This window comes from Salvelinus sp. IW2-2015, linkage group LG4q.2, assembly GCF_002910315.2.
Source record: "Salvelinus sp. IW2-2015 linkage group LG4q.2, ASM291031v2, whole genome shotgun sequence".
Taxonomy (NCBI): domain Eukaryota; kingdom Metazoa; phylum Chordata; class Actinopteri; order Salmoniformes; family Salmonidae; genus Salvelinus; species Salvelinus sp. IW2-2015.
The window spans coordinates 8,063,065-8,087,218 of record NC_036843.1 but is presented as its reverse complement, the minus strand read 5'-3'; the positions used below and the strand labels follow the sequence as shown (position 1 = coordinate 8,087,218).

Here is a 24,154-nt window from a genome sequence, read left to right as displayed (position 1 = left end):
TTTTATGGTTTCGGAGGTCATTGCGGGATTTCTTATAAGCGCAGTGGTGACCCGTCATTCAGGGCAGAACCCATCTGTTGCCTGTTTGCATGTTATTTTAGCATAAATACACATAAATACATGTCATATATCAGTTTGCAAACAATGAAAAAACAAACATTTTTGTTAATAATGCCGCATACAAACATCGGATCTTTTTTGCTTTCTTGAGTAAGGCAGCTCCAAAATGCAGGTGTTTCAGTTTAGGTCAGTGCTTTCTGTGGTGGTGGGGCAACCAGCGGAAAATACAGGGCGTAAGGGTTGGTAATGTTCTCTAGTTGCGCTGTGATTGGATAAGTGTTCTGTCACTCATGGGGACACTACGTCACCGCAAAATCTACAGGGAGAGCTAAGAAATTCAAGCCCCTTGGGTGCTGCCATATTGTAGATTTACATTAGAAGTGCCCATCCAAGAAGCCCCAAGGTCCTTGGCCAGAGATAAAATTACGTCAAATCACGTTACATCTACCGTAGCTTTGATTGGACTGATCATGTCAACATCATACTTTCAAAACCTTAGCTAGCAAGCTAGACAAGCAGTCATCATCATAAATTAAGTTGACAATTTACTGGCAAATCCTTTTCAATCCTTGTCATAAAGAGAAATTATACATAAAACGTTTCAGTGCTCATCGACCATTGGACATAAACATTAGACAACAAGTTGGAAATTGCAAATTTAACAAAGCAATCACTAGCCTGCTATTCAGTGGAGAGGGTGTGTGGTCCAAGTCTGGGTTTAAGGGTCTCTTTTCCAAGCTTAAAAGGATAAACACCCACATGCAACACCATGGGCCAGAAAAGATTGAATACATTGGCCATGCTGTCAATCCAGCATGACTTCTGCCGCGTTCAATACAACTGGAAAATCTCAGACTTGTGAGTTCAAGATAACTGGGAACTCAGAAAAAAAACGAGCTCCGACTGGGAAAATACGTTTTGAACAGTCATCCAACTCGGAATTCCAAGTTGAGAACTCAGGCCTCTTTCTAAAGCTCCGACCTGAAGATCACTGACAGCATGATTCAACCGTTTTATTTTCAAGTACCCGGTTGTCTTGAAAGCACCATAAATCCAGAGAATGCCAGACTTTGATGACAAAGTTTGATGACAAAATTTGCCCACAAGAAGGACCACAGCGCCACCTTGTTCAAAAGAGCACAGCACAATAAGGTGAGTCCAAAAATGTATTATATGCTGCTGCATAAATGATGTAATATGCCAGCGAGATATGTATACTGTAGCTAAGAAAGTAATATTAAGTGTATGTTGTGTAGTAAGCTATTAGTAGCCCATGTGCCTCGACCTAATAGTTTGGTCCCTTTCCCCCTCATAATAGCCTACTGTTCTGACTTGGTGGTGCACATGTAGCCTATAGCCTGTTTTAGAGAAATGTCACCATCAAATATTGTAAGAGCTTTCATTGTCTGCTTATATAATCCCTTTATTTATCCTACGGTTCTGACTTGGTGTACAGGGAGAATACTGTAAGAACGTCCATGTTCTGAATTCTGTCGCTGTACATTTCAAAAGTGCTGAATACATAGTTATATTGACTACATCCGTCTTATCTCGCTCATTGTCTTAATCTAAATTATGGATTGCCTCTTATCCGCTCATCGTTCCCTTATGCCATAGTTTGTACATCTCAATTGTCAGTAGAAACAACATTTATTTAAGCCATATCAGCAAYTTTTTTTAAAAGGCAGTAAATGAGGCTGAATGAACTGTTTCGCTGCCAGACAACGCTTCGCTGATAGCTAGGTATATTAGTGGTAAGGATTCAGTCCATGGTGCTGAAAAGAAAACTCTGGGATGGCTTTATGTAGTGCCTAACAGTTTGTGGGCACCGTTATAGTGCAATTCATGTATTGTTTATTGTGTTGCATTGTGTATTGGTTTTGTTGATATGCAAAAAATTGGGAGTTTTCCCCACGAAGATTTACATGCTAAAATTGGCACGGTATAACTTCCCGCTCCTTGAAAGCGGCAGCTCTAGCCTTTAACTTAGTGCGGATGTTGCCCGTAATCCATAGCTTCTTGGGATATGTACAGTACCAGTCAAAGGCTTTAGAACACCTACTCATTCAAAGGTTTTTCTTTATTTGTACTATTTTCTACATTGTAGAATAATAGTGAAGACATCAAAACTATAAAATAAYACATATGGAATCATGTATTAACCAAAAAAGTGTTAAACAAATCAAAATATGTKTTATATATGAGATTATTCAAATAGCCACCCTTTGCCTCATTACAGCTTTGCATACTCTTGGAATTCTCTCAACCAACTTCATGAGGTAGTCACCTGGAATGCATTTCAATTAACAGGTGTGCCTTCTTAAAAGTTCATTTGTGGAAATTCTTTCCTTAATGCATTTGAGCCAATCAGTTGTGTTGTGACAAAGTGGGGGTGGTATACAGACGATAGCCCTATTTGGTAAAAGACCAAGTCCATGTCATGGCAAGAACAGCTCAAATAAGCAAAGAGAAACAACCGTCCATAATTACTTGAAGCTTTGTGTAGTCTTAACATTCGGTATACTCCCCTTGTCCTAAGGGTAAAAAGTTATCCTCCTTCACTAAACCCCTAAAATAAAGCAGCTTAATTGAATTTTAAACCCCAAATCTATTTTGCATGAAGAAACAACTTGTCATTCATCACAAACTTTGTGAATATCTGGGTTTTCCYTCTTCACAATGCAGAAAGACTGCATTTAAATCTGTGGACACCACTCGTTTTTATTTGAACACACCTGTCATAATTGTGTTCTTTACTAAAGCAGAGGTYTATTATTATTATTATTGCTAAAGGTACTGCATAGGTGTAAACATAYTTTTTTTTAGCAAGAGATAGCACTTGTATAGCCTAAGAAAATAGCAGAAAGTAGTTTTGAATGCATTTTATTGAAGGGAAACAATAACAGTCTAACTTTTTTGGCAACATAGTGATAAATTCTNTAACTAGTAACTGTAACGGATTACATTTAGAAGGTAACCTACCCAACTCTGAGCACCCCATACTTCCCACAGTTATGCTTTAATTGGAAAAATATGAATAAGGTCCTTACAACATGTAAGTTTATCAACAATGAAGAAAGAAAACGAAGTGCCTTCTGCATTTGTCAAATAGCAGTCATGAAGGCTATCATTGTCCTCATCGCTTCTCTGTGGCACACAGTGCATAAAGCAGATGTTGACTCGCAATTGATAGTGCACTTTAACCATAGATTGTAACAGTGGGTTCCAGCCCCCTCCACAGCAAGCTTTTTTTGTTGAGGAGTAAACTGTTAACTGCCGGTCCTTATGCTCGATTCAAAACGCATATCGAAGTAGATGAATATAATAATGCATAGCGGCTAGCCTACATGTACATGTAGCCTACACAAGACTTGTAGATTTCAAGTCCTGCAAACTCGTGATGAACGTCTTTAATAAACAAATATTGTTTCTACTGACAATTGAGATGTACAAACTATGTCATAAGGGGATGACAAGCGGATAAGAGGCGGTCCGTAATTTCAATTAAGACATTAATGAGCGAGCTAGGACGGATGTAGTCAATAGAACTATTTGTTCAGCACTTTTGAAATGTACAGTGACAGAATTCAGAACATGGGCCGTTCTCACAGTGTTCTTTCTCCCTGTACAGCAAGTCAGAACCGTAGGATAAATAAAGGGGGCATATAAGCAGTCAATGAAAGTTCTTACAATAATCAATGATTACATTTCTCAAAAATTAAAGGCTACATGTGCACCACCAAGTCAGAACAGTAGGCAAAATATTTGGGTGAGGCACATGGGCTACTAACAGCTTACTACACATCATACACTTAGTAATACTTTATTGCGCTACAGTTTATTTATAATAAAAAACAAAAAAATGTTTGGCTAAAAACAATCCAACACCCGATTCCGGGCCATTTCAATCAGTTCCGGCTCCCCGGCTAATGTGAGATTTTTAGACTACATTGACATTTTAGTAATTTAGCAGACGCTCTTATCCAGAGTGACTTAGTTAGTGCATTCATCTTAAGATAGCTATCCACATATCAAAGTTATAGTAAGTACATTTTCCTCAAAATAGCTATCAGCAAAGTCAGAGCTAGTAAGGTGGAAAAAAAGTTAAAGTTTGTTTATGTCATATACACATGTAGTACACAGTGCAATGAAATGCTAACTTGCAGGTATTTCAATGAAATAAATTCACATATCATATATATTTTTTTTTTAAACAAATATTTACATAGCCTATATGGAAATAACAGACATGAGCCAAGCATGTTAACCTGTAGAATTGAATAGGTTATATTATGTCTACGATTCATTTCGTTTGGTCAGTTCTACCACCTCAACATTGCTAATTTTAAACAGGGTTAAATATAATGTTGTAAGGTTCAGCTTCAGTCCAAAGCGGGACACTGCGTTACTGTCAAAAGATATGTGGTTCAGTCAGAAAAACATCATTTCTTTCTGGAACAAAAACCTCTTGGAAAGAGGAAACCTAGGCCTAATGACGCCACTCATAATTCCATTCCATTGTTATTTCTTTCCTCTGTCACGTTTGTGTGGTTGTTCCTTAGGATTGCTAGCAATAGTGAATCATATTACGCTAACGTATTACATGTTGTGCAATAATTAAGGGCATGTGGCGTATTTGAATCTTGACCATACCTAGCAGTTTAAACCTTGAGTCTGGCGCACGGTTCACTACTGGACCGTTGTCATCCGTGATTAGTGACGATTGATAGGGTAGATTTATAGGACTACTGTTCAACCCCTATTGTACACTTTTCTCACCTTCCAATATTTCATAAATTGACCAATTGAATATGTCAACTTTCAGGATGAATCAAACCACCGTATTTTTGATTCACCAATATATTCTCTAAGTAAAGGCTTTCCAAACCTGTTTTTTTATTAATAAATTCTTTCCGAACCCTAAATAATATACAAGATCAGAGTATTTTTTAATTAGTGCTGAAATGAGAMGAATATGCGCGTATTTAAATTACTTTCTTTCATTGATCTCTAATATTCTGAACATTCTCTCCATATATTCTAGTGAGTCTGATGAGAAAATTCAACTTAAAAGGTACTTTACACCAAATTTAAAGGGATGTCTTTAGAAATAAATGTACTGAAAACTACTTTGAATGAAACTCCACCGGAAAATCTGTTTGCCAGGTAGTAGRAGGGTTTTCTGTGGTTGGATTACATTTATTCAGCATGTACAAGGGAACCACACCTGCAAAGCGCATTACACACCTGTTATGTGTTTGGTGTGTCAAAGCGCTGGATATGGTGACAACTAAAAAAACATGTTTCCATTATACAATAGACTTCTATTTTGAAAGTATGTGTGTTAATTATTTTGTCACATGCATAAGTGTTCATCTGAGTGGATGTGCATGCATCTGTTTGCAATACATGTTGAGTGGGTATATACCCGTATGTGTTTTGGCAACAGGGGGTTTACATATGCACTCATAACACCATTATGAAATCATGCAAATCAAGTGTTATTTGTCACATGCACCAAATACAACAGGTGTGGGTAGACCTTACAGTGAAATGATTACTTACAAGCCCTTAAAAAATAAATCTAAGAAGTTTTTAACCAAGAAAAAACAGTGTTGAGAAAATATTTACTATAAACTCAGACCCCGAGGAAGGCACAGTGATGCCGAAACGTTGGTAAATACCCATTAAATTGCTGGGAGTTTATACATGGAGTGCAACTTTATTTTGATARTTTAGAGTTTATTTGCCGTTAGTCAGCACCTCCACACAAACTATTACTCTGGGTGTGCACCTGCTCATGTTTTTTTATAGAGAAAATATTTACTCAAATGAACTCAAAAATCAGAAATAAACATGAATGATGAACAAAATATATTAAGGAGCAACAAAAAAAACATTCATAACATCAATCAGTTTTTATGTAAAGGGCCCTCTTCTCATCCTCTCTTCCCTCTTTACTCTCCTCCCTCCTTTTTAGACGTCCTGATTCTTGAGAACAGCCATCCCGCCGCTCCACCAACTGCTGTTCTAACACCAGCCGCTGTAGCCACTCCTGAAAGCCCTGCAGCACCTAGAGGAAGACCNATAATCCCTTTATTTATCCTACGGTTCTGACTTGGTGTACAGGGAGAATACTGTAAGAACGTCCATGTTCTGAATTCTGTCGCTGTACATTTCAAAAGTGCTGAATACATAGTTATATTGACTACATCCGTCTTATCTCGCTCATTGTCTTAATCTAAATTATGGATTGCCTCTTATCCGCTCATCGTTCCCTTATGCCATAGTTTGTACATCTCAATTGTCAGTAGAAACAACATTTATTTAAGCCATATCAGCAATTTTTTTTAAAAGGCAGTAAATGAGGCTGAATGAACTGTTTCGCTGCCAGACAACGCTTCGCTGATAGCTAGGTATATTAGTGGTAAGGATTCAGTCCATGGTGCTGAAAAGAAAACTCTGGGATGGCTTTATGTAGTGCCTAACAGTTTGTGGGCACCGTTATAGTGCAATTCATGTATTGTTTATTGTGTTGCATTGTGTATTGGTTTTGTTGATATGCAAAAAATTGGGAGTTTTCCCCACGAAGATTTACATGCTAAAATTGGCACGGTATAACTTCCCGCTCCTTGAAAGCGGCAGCTCTAGCCTTTAACTTAGTGCGGATGTTGCCCGTAATCCATAGCTTCTTGGGATATGTACAGTACCAGTCAAAGGCTTTAGAACACCTACTCATTCAAAGGTTTTTCTTTATTTGTACTATTTTCTACATTGTAGAATAATAGTGAAGACATCAAAACTATAAAATAAYACATATGGAATCATGTATTAACCAAAAAAGTGTTAAACAAATCAAAATATGTKTTATATATGAGATTATTCAAATAGCCACCCTTTGCCTCATTACAGCTTTGCATACTCTTGGAATTCTCTCAACCAACTTCATGAGGTAGTCACCTGGAATGCATTTCAATTAACAGGTGTGCCTTCTTAAAAGTTCATTTGTGGAAATTCTTTCCTTAATGCATTTGAGCCAATCAGTTGTGTTGTGACAAAGTGGGGGTGGTATACAGACGATAGCCCTATTTGGTAAAAGACCAAGTCCATGTCATGGCAAGAACAGCTCAAATAAGCAAAGAGAAACAACCGTCCATAATTACTTGAAGCTTTGTGTAGTCTTAACATTCGGTATACTCCCCTTGTCCTAAGGGTAAAAAGTTATCCTCCTTCACTAAACCCCTAAAATAAAGCAGCTTAATTGAATTTTAAACCCCAAATCTATTTTGCATGAAGAAACAACTTGTCATTCATCACAAACTTTGTGAATATCTGGGTTTTCCYTCTTCACAATGCAGAAAGACTGCATTTAAATCTGTGGACACCACTCGTTTTTATTTGAACACACCTGTCATAATTGTGTTCTTTACTAAAGCAGAGGTYTATTATTATTATTATTGCTAAAGGTACTGCATAGGTGTAAACATAYTTTTTTTTAGCAAGAGATAGCACTTGTATAGCCTAAGAAAATAGCAGAAAGTAGTTTTGAATGCATTTTATTGAAGGGAAACAATAACAGTCTAACTTTTTTGGCAACATAGTGATAAATTCTYATACTGTACAATGAGGAATTCAACTACAAAATACTAGTCTTCTCCCGTTTGTTGAACCATTGCCCCCACCCACAAGGTGTATAAACAACAACAATAAATAAGAATAAGATAATAGATACAAAACAAAATGTGAAAAACATGAATCAATCAACTCTAATTAGCACGTGGGACAGTATGCAAGTGTGTGTGCATGGACTTTGCAGATGTATTTCTCACATGTGCAGCACATAGTATTTGTTTTACAGCCCTTCTTTGGGGGGCAGAATTGGCATCTCCTCCTCTTGCCTGCCCCAGCTGCAGCCTCAGGTGGATCAGGACAAGATTCAGCACTCTGAACAGTTGTCACAAGCGCTGCAGAGGCTGCTGTGCGGGGGAGGTGCTCCCTCCTTTGAATGTGTGGGTTAACAAGTGCCTTTCCCAGCTGCTCCAGGAACACCCTCCTCTTGTTCCGCTTATCAGGCATCCAGGTAGGGTTGATCTTGTGCCATATCACGAAGGCATTGTATGAGGACACAACAATGATGTTATGGAAGATGACCAGGGGCCAGCAGGCAGTCATCCTCCTGCAGCTGTAAGTTCCAATCACCTTGTCCAGGTTGTCCATGCCTCCTTTGTTGTGGTTGTAGTCCAGGATGATTGGCTGGCTTCTCCTCACGATCACTGATCTCAGCCGTTTTGTGCAGTGTGCTCCGGAAGACCACATTCTTGTTCCTCTTTGGGAGGTAAGAAATTAGAGTGGTGGTGGGGGTKAAGGCAAACTTTGATGAGAAGGCCTCTCCCCCTTGTTGTGAGGAGTGCAAGGGGGAGCTCAGGCTTGTTCTTTCTAACTGTCCCGACCATGGTGAGCTTCCTCTTCAGGAGCTGCTGGCTGAGTTCATAAGAGGTGAAGAAATTGTCACACATTGTGCCCCCTCAGTCCATCTTTTTATAACWGCTCAGTCAAAAATTACCCTAAGACAATCTTWGTAAACTGGTGGTGTACAGCTTTCATGGAAATATGAACAAAGGCGATGTTTCACTTTTTCTAATGTTGGGGACACTCTAGGAAAAGTAATACAATTTCAAGTTGAAAAAATATAATTTAGGGGGTTTTCTCTGCTGTTAAACAGTGGCATTTTTTACCCTTAAGACAACACAAGGGTTAAGACATGAAGGTCAGTCAGTACGGAACATTTCCAAAGGAATGGAAGACCCAGAGTTACCTCTGCTGCAGAGGATAAGTTAATTAGAGTTATCAGCCTCAGAAATTGCAGCCCAAATAAATGCTTCACAGAGTAATAGACACATCTCAACATCAACTGTTCAGAGGRGACTGTGTGAATCAGGCCTTCATGGTCGAATTGCTGCAAAGAAACCACTTCTAAAGGACACCAATAATAATAAGAGGCTTGCTTGGGCCAAGAAACACAAGCAATGGACATTAGACCGGTGGAAATTTGTCCTTTGGTCTGATGTCCAAATTTGATATTTTTGGTTCCAACTGCCGTGTCTTTGAGACGCGGTGTGGGTGAAGGGATGATCTCCGCATGTGTATTTCCCACTGTAAAGCATAGAGAAGGAGGATGTTATGGTGTGAGGGTGCTTTTCTGGTGACACTGTCTGTGATTTATTTAGAATTCAAGGCACACTTAACCAACATGGCTACCACAGCATTCTGCAGCGATACGCCATCCCATCTGGTTTGGGCTTAGTGGGACTATCATTTGTTTTTCAACAGGACAATGACCCAACACACCTCCAGGCTGTGTAAGGGCTATTTGGATCTCTATGTACTTTAGTCGGGATCAAGGGAAAGATGAACAGAGCAGTCTCCCATTCTCTGCCGCTGAAAAACATCCCCACATTATGATGCATCCAGAAGTGATGTTTGGCATTCAGGCTAAAGAGTTCAATCTTGGTTTCATCAGACCAGAGAATCTTGTTTCTCATGGTCTGATAGTCTTTAGGTGCCTTTTCGCAAACTCCAAGCTGGCTGTCATGTGCCTTTTACTGAGGAATGGCTTCCGTCTGGCCACTCTACCATAAAGCCTGATGGTTGTTCTTCTGGAATATTCTTCCATCTCCACAGTGGAACTCTAGAGCTCTGTCAGAGTGACCATCAGGTTCTTGGTCACCTCCCTGACCAAGGCCCTTCTCCCCCTATTGTTCAGTTTGGCCGGGTGGCCAGCTCTAGGAAGAGTCTTGGTGGTTCCAAACTTCTTCCATTTAAGAATGATGGAGGCCACTGTGTTCTTGGGGACCTTCAATGCTGCAGACATTTTTCTGTACCCTTCCCAGATCTGTGCTTCGACACAATCCTGTCTTGGAGCTCTACGGACAATACCTTCGACGTCATGGCGTGGTTTTTGCTCTGACATGCCCTGTCAACTGTGGGACTTTATATAGACCGGTGTGTGCCTTTCCAAATCATGTCCAATCAATTGAATTTACCACAGGTGGACTCCAATCAAGTTGTAGAAACATCTCAAGGAAGATCAATGGAAACAGTATGCACCTGAGCTCAATTTTGAATCTCATAGCAAAGGGTCTGAAGACTTATGTAAATAAGGTATTTCTGTTTATTTTTTATGAATTTTTATGAAATTTCAAAACCTGTTTTTCCTTTGTCATTATGGTGTATTGTGTGTAGATTGATACGGGYGATGAGAATAAGGATGTAATGTAACAAAATGTGGGAAAAGTCAAGGGGTCTGAATAATTTCCGGATGCACTGTACTTTCACTGTGTGGACGACTTCGTCGATGCACTTATTAATGAAGCCGGTGACTGATGTGGTAAACTCAATGCTATCGGATGAATCCCAGAACATATTCCAGTCTGTGCTAGCGAAACACTCCTGTTGCTTAGCATCCGCTTCATCGGACCACTTCCATATTGAGCGCGTCACTGGTACTTCCTGTTTGAGTTTTTGCTTGTAAGCAGGAAGACAGAGTTAAGGTCAGATTTGCCAACTTTAGGGCGAGGGAGAGCTTTGTATGCATTTCTGTGTGTGGCGTGAAGGTGATAGAGTTTTTTTTGCCTTTCGTTGCAGAGGTGAAATGCTGGTAGAAATTAAGACAGATTTCAGTTTTCCTGCATTAAAATCACCGGCCACTAGGAGCATTGCTTCTGACTGAGAATGTTCTTGTTTGCCTATGGCGCCATAGAGCCCCACAGTCGAGGTGTCGTAATACCCATAAAACCTAGTGGTCAAACAGGGAAATGGTTCCAATAATTTTTCCACCAATAATGTTTTCCATAGGGGATTTTGGAAAACTTAAAATAAGTGTTTCGTGTAGGCTTACCCTGATGTGACGTTTGATAACCATGTAAATCTCTCTCGTACAAGGTGACTTTTATTCAACATTCAGCTCTATTTTCTCTCAGATTTGAAAATGCTAATTAGAATCAAAGTAGACATCATGCAAGCTCCTGCACGTCATCGCTAGCTGACACCTTTGCTAACAGGTATTGCACAAGTCAGTTCACAGTTCACAAAATTGGCCATTAAAAGAAATGTAGGCAATTTATTCATTACTACATTTAGCTAACATTCGATAGCTAATCCAGAGATTCTTACCTTTGCCTCGATTCGGCAGTTTCGTCCAGATCATCATGGCATTTGTCATTCTTCATGATAGCCATATTAGCAGCTAATTAGTATTACATTTTTGTGGGGTAAATACAGGTGAATATATTGATAAAAATCACCTTGTCCTAGAGAGATTTACAATGTTATCAAAACATCACGCCAGGGTAAGCCTACACAAAACACAGCTCTTATTTTAAGTGTTTCTAAAATCCCCTATGGGGAAAAATGAATGGTGGAAAAATGAAAAACGAACGATTTCCCTGTTTGACCGCTAGGTTTTATGGGTATTATGACTCATACTGTTGTACTCTATTAAGGCCCTATACGGCTCGTTGAGTGCGACCTAAGTGCCAGCATCGATTTGTGGTGGTAAATAGTGTGGACTACAGCTATTTACCATGAGGTATTCTAACTCAGGCGAGCAGAACCGAGTTAGAAATGGTTCCAGAACTATTTATAATTTGCATAGGGTTTGATATTATTGTCATACTATTATCATGAGAATTATGTACAGCAGATATTTTACATTTTAGTCATTTAGCAGACACATACATTTTCATTCTGGTCTCCYGTGGGATTCAAACCCACAACCCCAGCGTTGCAAGCGCATTGCTCTACCAACTAAGCTACTCAGGACATGTCATCAGTACGCTAATAGTAGACAGTACACTAATGTTATTGTGTTTGAATTCTTGACTGTACTAATTTGTCTGTGGGAATCCCTGAGAGAGAAGGCCCTTTATGACTGAAGGATGTTGCACGTAATGGGATCCCTGCATGATTGATGGAATGATAACAGATACAGTAGCAGTAGTAGCTAACTCCTTTGTTATTGTGGTTATGGGGCCTGCCATATGAAAYAGGCTTGTTGTCTGGTAGGTACAGTCTTTGTGGGTTTGTACTCCTGTATGGCTAAAACAGTATGACTAGGGCAAGCAGGGTTTCCTGGACAGGTCACGCAGTCAAGAAAAAAACTCCTGCCCTGAGTATGGCCTATCTCTTTATAGGATTTGAGGTGCTTAATGTCAGATTTCAGTGGTGACTAGACAAACTCCAGTCTGAGAAGGATAAGTTGTTTGGTAGACACCGCCCATTGGTGTGGCAGGAGGAGACATGGTTGGTCCATGTGTGTTGGCTAAAGGGATGAATTTTGCATGAACTCAGGGGAATGCAGGTTAGGCTTTGGTTGGATACTCTGACTCTTCCGTGTGGAAGTATTTAGTGGTCAGCCCCCTGTGTCAAGAGCTGAATTATTTAGTGACATCTCTAATTTATACAAGTAGCATATTGGTTGGGTATTGAGTGGCAGTGGCACTGGACCACGTTGATGACTTCACACCTTTTAGGAAAATAGTCTCAAATCGTAGAGGTGTGAAATAACACTAATTTAAGAGTAGGAAAAACTTCAAAATGAACAGAAAATATCCTATAGAAATATACTTCAGACTGCAGTTATGTCATTATCTGTTGATGTGCCCTTGAGCAAGGCACTTAAGCCTAATAGCTCCTGTAAAGGGATAAGACCATCTGCTAAATTACTCAAATGTAAATGTAATTATTAATTTACAAATGTAAAGCAATATGGCTCTTGTTTCAATGGATACAGTACTAAATGCGTGATGCCTCTTTAACTTGTTACAGCGATTAGCCTCCTCACAATGCAGATGATATCAGATAAATGTCATGCGTATGACCCGTGACCCCTCTGTTATGGTATGTTTTGATTGGTCGACAGCTCGAGCCTCTTACACGAAAAAAATGCCATGAGTAATGAATTTAGACGACAATCAGTCTTGTCGGACTTTCACGTCGGCCTCTTTTCAAAACAACATGGTTTTGTGGGAAAGGTTTCCTTTACGTCTCTGATTAGTATCAACTACACTGAAGAAGAATATAAACGCAGCACGCAACAATTTCAAAGATTTTACTGAGTTACAGTTCATAAATCAGTCAACTGAAATAAATTCAATAGGCCCTAATCTATGGATTTTGAAGACTGGGAATACATATATGCATCTGTGTTGGTCAGATACATAAAAAAAAGTAGGGGCATTGATCAGAAAACTAGTCAGTATTTGGTGTGACCACCATTTGGTCATAACATTGACATCAGCAAACCACACGACACCATGCACGCTGCCTGCCATCTGCCAGGTATAATTGAAACCAGGATTCATCCGTGAAGAGCACACTTCTCCAGCGTGCCAGTAGCCATCGAAGGTAAGCATTGGCCCACTGAAGTCGGTTACGATGCCAATCTGCAGTCAGGTCAAGACCCTGGTGAGGACGACGAGCACACAGATGAGCTTCCCTGAGACGGTTTCTGACAATTTGTGCAGAAACTCTTCGGTTGTGCAAACCCACAGTTTCATCAGCTGCCCGGGTGGTGGTCTTAGACGATCCCGCAGGTGAAGAAGCTGGCTGTGGAGGTCCTAGGCTGGCTTGGTTACACGTGGTCTGTGGTTGAATGTACTGCCAAATTCTCTAAAACGACGTTGGTGGCTTATGGTATAGAAATTTATATTTAATTCTCTGGCAAAAGCTCTGGTGGAAATTTCTGCAATTGCACGCTCCCTCAACTTGAGACATCTGTGGCGTTGTGTGACAAAACTGCACATTTTAGAGTGGCCTTCTAATTGTCCCCAGCACAAGGTTCACCAGTGTAATGATCATGCTGTTTAATCAGCTTCTTGATATGCCACACCTGTCAGGTGGATGGATTATCTTGGTAAAGGAGAAATGCTCACTAACAGGGATGTAAACAAATGTGTGAGAGAAATAAGCTTTTTGTGCATATGGAAAACTGCTGGAAACTTTAATTTCATCTCATGAAACATGGGACCAACACTTTACATGTTGCGTTTATATTTTTGTTCAATATAATAAGACTAATTGGATTAGGAACATCAGTTTTATGTGGTCAGAGTGTTTTAGGGATCCAAGCAAAGTGGAGAATGTAGCTTCTCTATCATACTGCATAATCACCATGTACTTATTGTAATTGCATCAATATACAATACCTCAGCAGTTGGCTGCTATGATATGATTTCTGTCTTGTCATGTCAATGTTGAATATAAATGGTTATGAACCCCAAATTCCAATCAAATTTCAATTGAACTCTACCTAAAGGCAATGTAGTTTTAGGCTCTGCTGGCATGATACAACTGGTCCCTTGGATACAGGAGCATCTTATCCTAACAAAATCCCTCAACATAAAATGGTTAATTAAGATTGCAGTTCTAATCCATATTGCAGTTTAAAAAATTATGCTCGTCTAAAGAACCACTTTCATATTCATGTGTTAAAAAAATGAATGCCAACATTCATTTTAATGTCGGACTAGTTTCCCTAACTTCAAAAGTGCTGTCGAGACATTTTCAGTCCCCGATACATATTCTTTTAAATAAAATAAAATCACACAAATGAAAAGCATTCAACCCCACACAAACATTGAAGAGCTACTACAAAAGGTTACAAAGGCTTTCTCATGACAATAACAAATGCATACACTTTTTCTCCCACTGAATTTTTAAAAACTTTAATTGATATTCTGTGGTGCTGTGCATTGCCCTGCAGTCTTAAGCCAGAGTCAGGCAGAGAGAGGATCACTGGATCAGTGGTTTGCTGGCCCAGCACAGCCCAGCAGGGCCCTGCTCCCGTGGAATAATGCCAATCTGCAGAATCCCAAACAGTCAGATCTGGCATAATTTATCAATCAGAGGGACACACAGGGGACTCTGGACTGGGCTGTTGATCTCTTCCGTTCCGCAACTCGGCACTAGTCTCATTGATTAGCTCTCTCCTCATCCAGAAATCTGCCATCTTCAACAGACCTGCCATTAAACCCCCAACTGAAATTCTCTTTTTAAGGGCTTGTCAAATCTAAAACTACACCTGCTGACTCTAGATATTTCCCAGCTCAGTATTCCATGACCACAAGTGAGCCATCATCGTATCCTGTCAGTAAATGGTATTCAAAGGGCAATATCAGCCAGTATATAGATTGATTACTATTACCTTAGTATTTGTTTTAGATTAGCGGAGTCATTTTGGTGTGGATGTGGTTTTGCAATGTTTCTCAAAGATGGCAAACTCATCTATATCTTGGGTGTCACGTTTGTGTGTATAGACGGACCAAGGCGCAGCGGATGTAGAGTTCCACATATTTATTATAAAGTGAAACTTAGCTAACAAAACAATAAACTACGAACCGTGACTAACGAGATGCTACGTGCATTAACTCAAAACACAAAATTCAATATCCCACAAACACAGGTGGGAACAAACGCTACTTAAATATGATCCCCAATTAGAGACAACGATTACCAGCTGCCTCTAATTGGGAATCATACAATTCACCAATATAGAAAATAAACCTAGAACCCCACATAGAAAATAATAAACTAGAACACCCCCCAGTCACGCACTGACCTACTCCACCATAGAAAATAAAGGCTCTCTATGGTCAGGACGTGACATTGGTGACATTGGTAGGAGTTAATTGGATTCATTTGAAATATGTTAACACAGTCTACTAAATTCATTAGATAATTAGATTTCCAGGTAAGTGTCAGTTTACAATAAATGACCACATATCACACAGTAAGGGGTTATTCTTAAACACACCCAGAATATTTCCCCTAGGTCTAGACTAATCTGCACAGGATATTTGCCATATAAAGAAATTAGCCCAGAATAAGGAAGCAGAAACACTGCTAATATCATATAAAAAAAATTAAAACAGGAATTCTTACTCTAATGGTTGAGCAAAATGCCAGCTGGGTAAATCATCCATGAAATCAGATGGAAGTTGCCTTTCCTCCTGCCCCTGGTCAGAATATGTAAATTCATTAGTCCCTAATCTATGGGTTTCACTTGACTGGGAATACAGATATACCTTAAAAAAAAGGTAGGGGCGTGGATCAGAAAACCAGTCAGCATCTGGTCTGGCCACCATTTGCCTCATGCAGCGCGACACATCTCCTTCGCATAGAGTTGATCAGGCTGTTGTCCCACTCCTCATCAATGGCTGTGCGAAGTTGCTGGATATTGGCGGGAAATAGAACACGCTGTCGTACACGTCGATCCAGAGCATCCCAAACATGTTCAATGGGTGATAAGTCTGAGTATGCAGGCCATGAAAGAACTGGGACATTTTCAGATTACAGGAATTGTGCACAGATCCTTGCGACATGGGGCCGTGCATTATCATGGTGAAACATGAGGTGATGGCGGTGGATGAATGGCACGGCAATGGGCCTAAGGATCTCATCACGGTATCTCTGTGCATTCAAATTTCCATCGATAAAATGCATTGTGTTTGTTGTCCGTAGCTTATGCCTGACCATAACATAACCCCACTGCCACCATGGGGCACTCTGTTCCCAACGTTGACATAAGAAATCCACTCGCTCACACAACGCCATCTGCCAGGTAGAGTTGAAACCRGGATTTATCCGTGAAGAGCACACTTCTCCAGATTGCCAGTGGCCATCAAAGGTGAGCATTTGCTGAACTGCAGATGGTTTCTGACAGTTTGTGCAGAAATGTTTTGGTTGTGCAAACCCACAGTTTGGTCTCAGACAATCCCGCAGATAAAATGCCGGCTGTGAAGGCCCTGGGCTGGCGTGGTTACACGTGGTCTGCAGTTGTGAGGCCGTTTGGACGTACCAAATTCTCTAAAACGAAGTTGGAGGTGGCTTATGATAGAGAAATGAACATTAAATTCTGTGGCAACAGCTCTGTTGGACATTCCTGCAGTCAGCATGCCAATTACATGCTCCCTCAACACTTCAGACATCTGTGGCATTGTGTTGTATGACAAAACATTTTAAAGTGGCTTTTTATTGTTCCCAGCACAAGTTGTGCCTGTGCAATGATCATGGGGTTTAATCAGCTTCTTGATATGCCACACCTGTCAAGTGGATGGATTATCTTGGCCAAGGAGAAATGCTCAATAACAGGGATGTAAATGAATTTGTGCACAACATTTGAGAGAAATAAGCTTTTTGTGTGTATGGAACATTTCTGTGATCTTTTATTTCAGCTCATGAAACATGGGACCAACACTTTACATGTTGTGTTTATATTTGAGGTTAGACATACATTATTGTTCTAGTGGTACATCATGCTTGATGCATCAGCAATGCATTTTAGACTTGATACTCTGAGACTAATTTTCTTTGGTACGGTTAAGTGAAATATGTTCAAACACTGAATGGTAAAGGCATATTTAAGGTGGCAGGGAGTCCCAGTCACAGTTCATCTATGTTTGCATGGCGGGTAAAAGAACAACGTCCCTCTGTCTCTGACCACATTCTTTCTCTCCTTCTCTCTCTCTGTCCAGAAGGAGGAGATCACAGAGTTAGAGATTGACATAGATGAGCTGCTGGAGCTATCTGACACGGAGCAGAGATCCAGACTGCAGGTGAGTACTGGCAGGATGTCCTGAGAGGAGGTCAGGTTAAAGCCATAAAAAAAAAGTACAGTATGTTACCATACCATATTTTACGGTATCCAATACAGTTACTGTAATCTTTTTTATCTTTGTTATTACGGTAACTTTCAGGCCTGTAAGTTACTGCAAAAACAATAGTGCAGTGCATTACTGTAATAATATTAAGGTAATTGTAACAAATTAATGAATTAATAATTTGATTAATTAATTCATTAAATTAATTGAGGGTAGATGAGGTTTGTATTTTACTGCAAGGATTGGTGCAAGCAGGTTGGCTAGGTAATTTGTTCACATATTACAGCATATYGATGAATTACAGTGTTGAAGAAGCTTTTGTTAAAACCTCTAGAAGTGCAAGTGGAAAAATACAACATTTTGGTATTTTATATCACTTTCTTTGTTTTCTTTTTTTATTCAGCGGAACCCACTGAGACCAGGGTCTCATTTACAATGGTGCCCCAAGTACAACAATACAATAAATAAAAAATGATMAATTAAAATAAACTTACAGAATCAACACTATAGCTTCAAACACCACAAAAACAATTATTTACATTCAATCCAAACAGTTGCAATTATCAAAAAATATACTCAACATTAAAGTCCTAAACTGCCCTAGAGACACCAGAGAGTCAAGATCTAGGGAGTTTTGTAGGCTATTCCAAAAATGGGGGGGGGGGGCACTAAAACTGAAGGTGGATCTACCTAAATCGGTATGTACTAATGGAACCTCAAGAGTTAAATGGTTAACTTTCAAGGTTCCACTAGTATATACCAATCTAGGTAAATCCGTCTTGAATGGGTTTGGTGTCTCATATTTTCTTTTAACAGTGAAGTGAGGTAGGTCGGAAGCTTGCCAATCCCACAATGATGTGCGGTTACAGTAATGTACTRTTAAATCAAAGTTTCTTTGGAATAAACGGTATCATTTACTGTTTACGCATAAAATCACCCAGAGTGAATTGCCATGTATGGCAATTTACTGTAAATAATTAATAAGGTACTATACTGTTTTATTGTATAATACTGTCAAAACAATGTTATAACAGGCAATACCTGCTCTGCTCCGTTCAGAATCACTAAAAGGAGCAGACAAAGTGATCCTATTTCGATCCTCTTTGCATGGAACCCATTTGCCAGGCAATTCTTCAATCGTGGAAATAATACCAATTTCCCTCAAATCTACTGATCACTTCATCTAATTTTTTTTACTATACCTAGACAATATATCTCAATCACTCCCAAATGTATTGAAGATCAAAGATAAATTCAGCTTAACCTCAAGATATAAAATGAATCTAACCAAATCAGCCCTACTGCCTCAAGACCCCGATGGATGAGTTTCTCTACTTATGAAATCCTAATCGTTTACCATTTTAAATATTTGGGAGTAGATATATTGCCTTCCTTAGATATAACCTTTGCCATAACCTTTAACAGAACGCTTAAAATCAATTCAATCCGACCTCAGTAGATGGAATAATATCCCAGTTGCCTTAACCTGCAGAATATCTATTGCTAAAATGAATATATTGCCACGGCTGAATTTCTGTAGTTCAATGCTTCACATGGCTCCCCCTTCTGGCTATTGGGATAAAATAAACGATCCCGGATCAAATTAACAAACGTACAAAGAGGGAAAGACGTAGGAGGACTATCCATACCAACCTTTTTAATTGTATTTTCAGGCACTAGCATTTGGCTCAAACCTAAATTGGTTTAGACATGATTCTTCTGCCCCCTGGCTTAGTATGAAGCAAAATATGGTGTCTCCTATTGCCCTGGAAGAGKTGGTCTTCACTGATATATCCCTGAAACAATTTAAACTGCACCTTGGTCCTATTATTGCTCACACAATTTGTATTTGCCACAAAATGTACAAACAAAATAGCWTGCGCATACTCCATATTTCACAAGAATGCCTTGCGATCTGGAGTGCGGCCTTTTGCGTCCCCCCAATAGTCCAAATGTGGAATCTGTACCCTTGCCGATATCATGGACAGTAATGGTTTGAGAACATTCCAAGATTTGAAAGATACATACACATTACCAGACAAATCATTCTATGCTAACTTATGGAGTCCCTTGGAAAATCGAACTACCGAAACATCCAATGATGATTTGTAAATAAATTATCTGGGCTCCCGAAAGGACTGATCTCTATAATACACAGTGCATTCGGAAAGTATTCAGACCCCTTGACTTTTCCACATATTGTTACGTTACAGCCTTAATTTGAAATCGATTAAATAAAAAAAATCCTCATCAATCTACACACAATAATTATTATTGACAAAGCGAAAACAGGAGGTATTTAGAWTTTTTTGCAAATGTATTAAAAATAAAAAACAGAAATACCTTATTTACATAACTATTCAGACCCTTTGCTATGAGACTCGAAATCGAGCTCAGGTGCATCCTGTTTCCATTGATCATCCTTGAGATATTTCTAGGGCTTGATTGGAGTCCACCTGTGGTAAGTTCAATTGATCGGACATGATTTGGAAAGGCACACACCTGTCTATAAGGTCCCACAGTTGACAGTGCATGTCAGAGCAAAAACCAAGCCATCAGGTTGAAGGAATTGTCCGTAGAGCTCCGAGACAGGATTGTGCCAAGGCACAGATCTAGGGAAGGGTACCAAAACATTTCTGCAGCATTGAAGGTCCCCAAGAACACAGTGGCCTCCATCAATCCTAAATGGAAGAAGTTTGGAACCACCAAGACTCTTCCTAGATCTGGCCACCCGGCCAAACTGAGCAATCAGGGGAGAAGGACCTTGGTCAGAGACCAWCACCCCAGTGGTCACTCTGACAGCGCTCCAGAGTTCCTCTGTGGAGATGGGAGAACCTTCCAGGACAGCCATCTCTGCGGTACTCCACCAATCAGGGCATTTATGGTAGAGTGGCCAGACGGAAGCCATTCCTCAGTAAAAGGCACATGACAGCCCATTTGGAGTTTGCCAAGAGGCACCTAAAGGACTCTCAGACCATGAGAAACCAAATTCCCTTGTTYGATGAAACCAAGATTGAAGTCTTTAGCCTGAATGCCAAGTGTCACATCTGGAGGAAACCTGGCACCATTCCTACAGTGAAGCATGGTGGTGGCAGCATCATGCGGTGGGGATGTTTTTCAGCAGCAGGGACTTTGCGACTAGTCAGGATCGAGGGAAAGCTGAACATAGCAATGTACAGAGAGATCCTTGATGAAAACCTACTCAAGACCTCAGACTGGGGCGAAGGTTCACCTTACAACAAGATAACTACCCTAAGCACACAACCAAGACAACGCAAGAGTGGCTTCGGGACAAGTCTCAATGTCCTTGAGTGGCCCAGCCAGAGCCCGGACTTGAACCCGATCGAACATCTCTGGAGAGACATGAAAATAGCTGTGCAGCAACRCTCCCCATCCAACCTGACAGAGCTTGAGAGGATTTGCAGAGAAGAATGGGAGAAACTCCTCATATACAGGTGTGCAAAGCTTGTAGCGTTATACCCAAGAAGACCCGAGGCTGTAATCGCTCCCAAAGGTGCTTCAGCAATGTAAAGGGTCTGAATACTTATGTAAATGTGATATTTGCAAAATTTTCGAAAAACCTGTTTTGTTTTGTCATTATGGGGTATTGTGTGTAGATTGATGAGGGGAAAACTTTTTCATCAATTTTAGAATAAGTCTGTAACGTAACAAAATGTGGAAAACGTCAAGTGGTCTAAATACTTTCCGAATGCACTGTATGAACAACTTTTGGAAAGCTCATATTCTGAGCTAGCCATTAAAAAAGTATGATCCACAGATCTAATTGAATCTGAACAAACCATTAACTGGAACAGATTATGGAAAAATATGACCTTGGAATCCCTTAATTTGAACCATCAATTTATACATTTTAAGTTTGCTCACAGACTGTATTTAACATCAAGGAAACATTTTACGATGAAATTGGCCCTAACTCCCTACTGTTCACCGTGTCCCCTAAATCAGGTAGGCACATTTCTCCATATGATATGGGAGTTTCCTGCAGTTAAATGCTTCTGGGGCAATTATGGAAAATTTGTTTAGAAGTGCATGAATGTAAATATTCAATGCTTTACGTATATTATGTTACTTAACGATGATAGCTCCTTGAATCTCTCAATCAATCAAAGACAAGTAATGCTGGTCGGCAGCACCACCGCAAAAAAACATGTTGGCTCTTAGATGGCTTCACCTCACTCTTTCCCAATGCGCCAGTGGATACAGTTACTATTAGAAGTTATAACATAATTATCAACAGTGAGAATGAATGATGCTGGTCAAGGAACAATTGAAGCCTGGACAAATATACTTGACTCTGTAAAGAATAATCTCAGCTAAAGCCCAAAACATACAAATAAACAATCCATAAATCCCAACACATACAAATAATAAATATATATATAATGTGCAACCCTAGTTGCTAGGGGGGTGGGAAACATGGTTTCCATGAGTTGGGGGTTGGGGGGGGGGGGTTGGATGCCCACTTCTTTTTTGTTTTGTTTTCCTGTTTATACTGAATGTATTATCACTTCAGCTGTATGTATTTCTTGCTGTTGACTTTCTTTTGAGTGGCAGCCTACAGGTACATGTTTCATAAATGTTTAATTTGAAATGTATAATGTACCTGTAACCCCCCCCAACAAATACACATTTGGTCAACAAAGAAAACAACAATAACGTTTTACAGTATAGTTATAAAAGATGAGATAAGAGTTATCACAGTAACTTTTGAGCCATATAAAACAAGCTCATTAAGAGACACAAACAGGGAGAACATAGACATTTTCCAGCCAAGGTTTCACTGTAAGCTATACCTTCACAAATGCTAAGCCTTGTCTAACAGATAGCAAGCCATGGAAAATTAACATCTCTTCAGAAGCCATTTTGTGGGTCACAGTACGAGGCAATACTTACACTTCAGCTATGCCCTTGTTTATACTTCACACATACACCAGGGCATATTTAACAAAGTAGGGTAATTGCTTTACAAGCGCTTGACCCCAGTTGGTGTCCTTTCGCAATGTTAGACGTGAAAGAGCAATGTCCACTTCAGTTACTGAGGCCATGTTTGTTTCTGTGCATTTACAGGAGTTACTGCAGGAATGTGAGAAGCCAAAAGAGGTGAGACACAACCACCAACTACTATAGCCTTAGTCATGTACCGAAAAAAYGAAACATCAAATTCCACTTAGTGTACATTTACTCTCTATAAAGAAATACTTGCAATTCAATGGTCCACTGCTCAAACAGTCTCAGAAGAGTTTAACTGTCAACTGCTAGTACGGGTAGTGTTAACTCATTYTCTTCCTCCCTTTCAGGACTTTATCAATGGGTTGCTTTATCGGATGAAGGGCCTACGCAAAATGTCAGGGCCCCTGAAGAAATAATAATAATAGGTCAAATGAAGAATGGAGACAATGTGAAGAACCCCAGCCTCCCCGACCCACCCCGTCATTACCTGTTATTCTGGATGTCTCTCTGTGTCTCATGTTAATGGGACCTTCTCTCTGCACACATGGGTCAATGTTGGTCTGTAAAGAGAACAGTGGGTTTTGATTAGTGTTTTATATAACATTATTTATGGACAGTTTTAACATTTAGATTCCCCTCAATTAAAATAATGCACCAGTAGAAAAATGGATTGTCTATTACTCACATGTAATGTTTTTGTGTAAGACTGTACATTTTTGCTTKCCTACTTATGTACATATATTTTTGTTCTGATAAGTGTTTGTCAATAAAACCAACATTTTGAGACAAGGCTGTATATGGATGATATGTCATTTCATAGAAGGATAAAGCCAGTCAGTGTATATGAACATTAAAACAGTGGCCGATAGATCGCTGGTTCGGGTCCCTGTTTTTACTTGGTGGTAGATCTGTCAACGTGTACTTGACCATGGTTGTTCCGGTGGGTCGCTCTGGATTGGAGTCTGTTAGATGACAACGTAATGTAAATGTTAACCGGATTCAGTGAAGGTAGATTGTATGTTTTAATATTCACAAAAAAAACCATAGAAAAAATGGATTGTCTATTACTCACATGTAATGTTTTTGTGTAAGACTGTACATTTTTGCTTGCCTACTTATGTACATATATTTTTGTTCTGATAAGTGTTTGTCAATAAAACCAACATTTTGAGACAAGGCTGTATATGGATGATATGTCATTTCATAGAAGGATAAAGCCAGTCAGTGTATATGACATTAAAACAGTGGCCGATAGATCGCTGGTTCGGGTCCCTGTTTTTACTTGGTGGTAGATCTGTCAACGTGTACTTGACCATGGTGTTTTCCGGTGGGTCGCTCTGGATTGGAGTCTGTTAGATGACAACGTAATGTAAATGTTAACCGGATTCAGTGAAGGTAGATTGTATGTTTTAATATTCACAAAAAAACAGTATTATGCTAAAAGCTACATGCTTCACACTGGAGAC

The 24,154-nt window shown here is 39.7% G+C and overlaps 1 protein-coding gene across 1 annotated transcript in view; it reads left to right on the top strand.

Annotated features, from left to right (window-relative positions):
• LOC111963220 (protein phosphatase 1 regulatory subunit 14B-like) overlaps window positions 1-23,324 on the top strand; it is a 32,866-nt gene extending 9,542 nt beyond the window's left edge. The window contains exons 2-4 of the mRNA XM_023986522.2: window positions 17,592-17,672; window positions 22,806-22,838; window positions 23,036-23,324. Coding sequence (XP_023842290.1) covers window positions 17,592-17,672; window positions 22,806-22,838; window positions 23,036-23,104 — 183 coding nt within the window. The 3' untranslated portion in view covers window positions 23,105-23,324. The remainder of the gene's footprint in view (window positions 1-17,591; window positions 17,673-22,805; window positions 22,839-23,035) is intronic.
• Window positions 23,325-24,154: the final 830 nt, after the last annotated feature.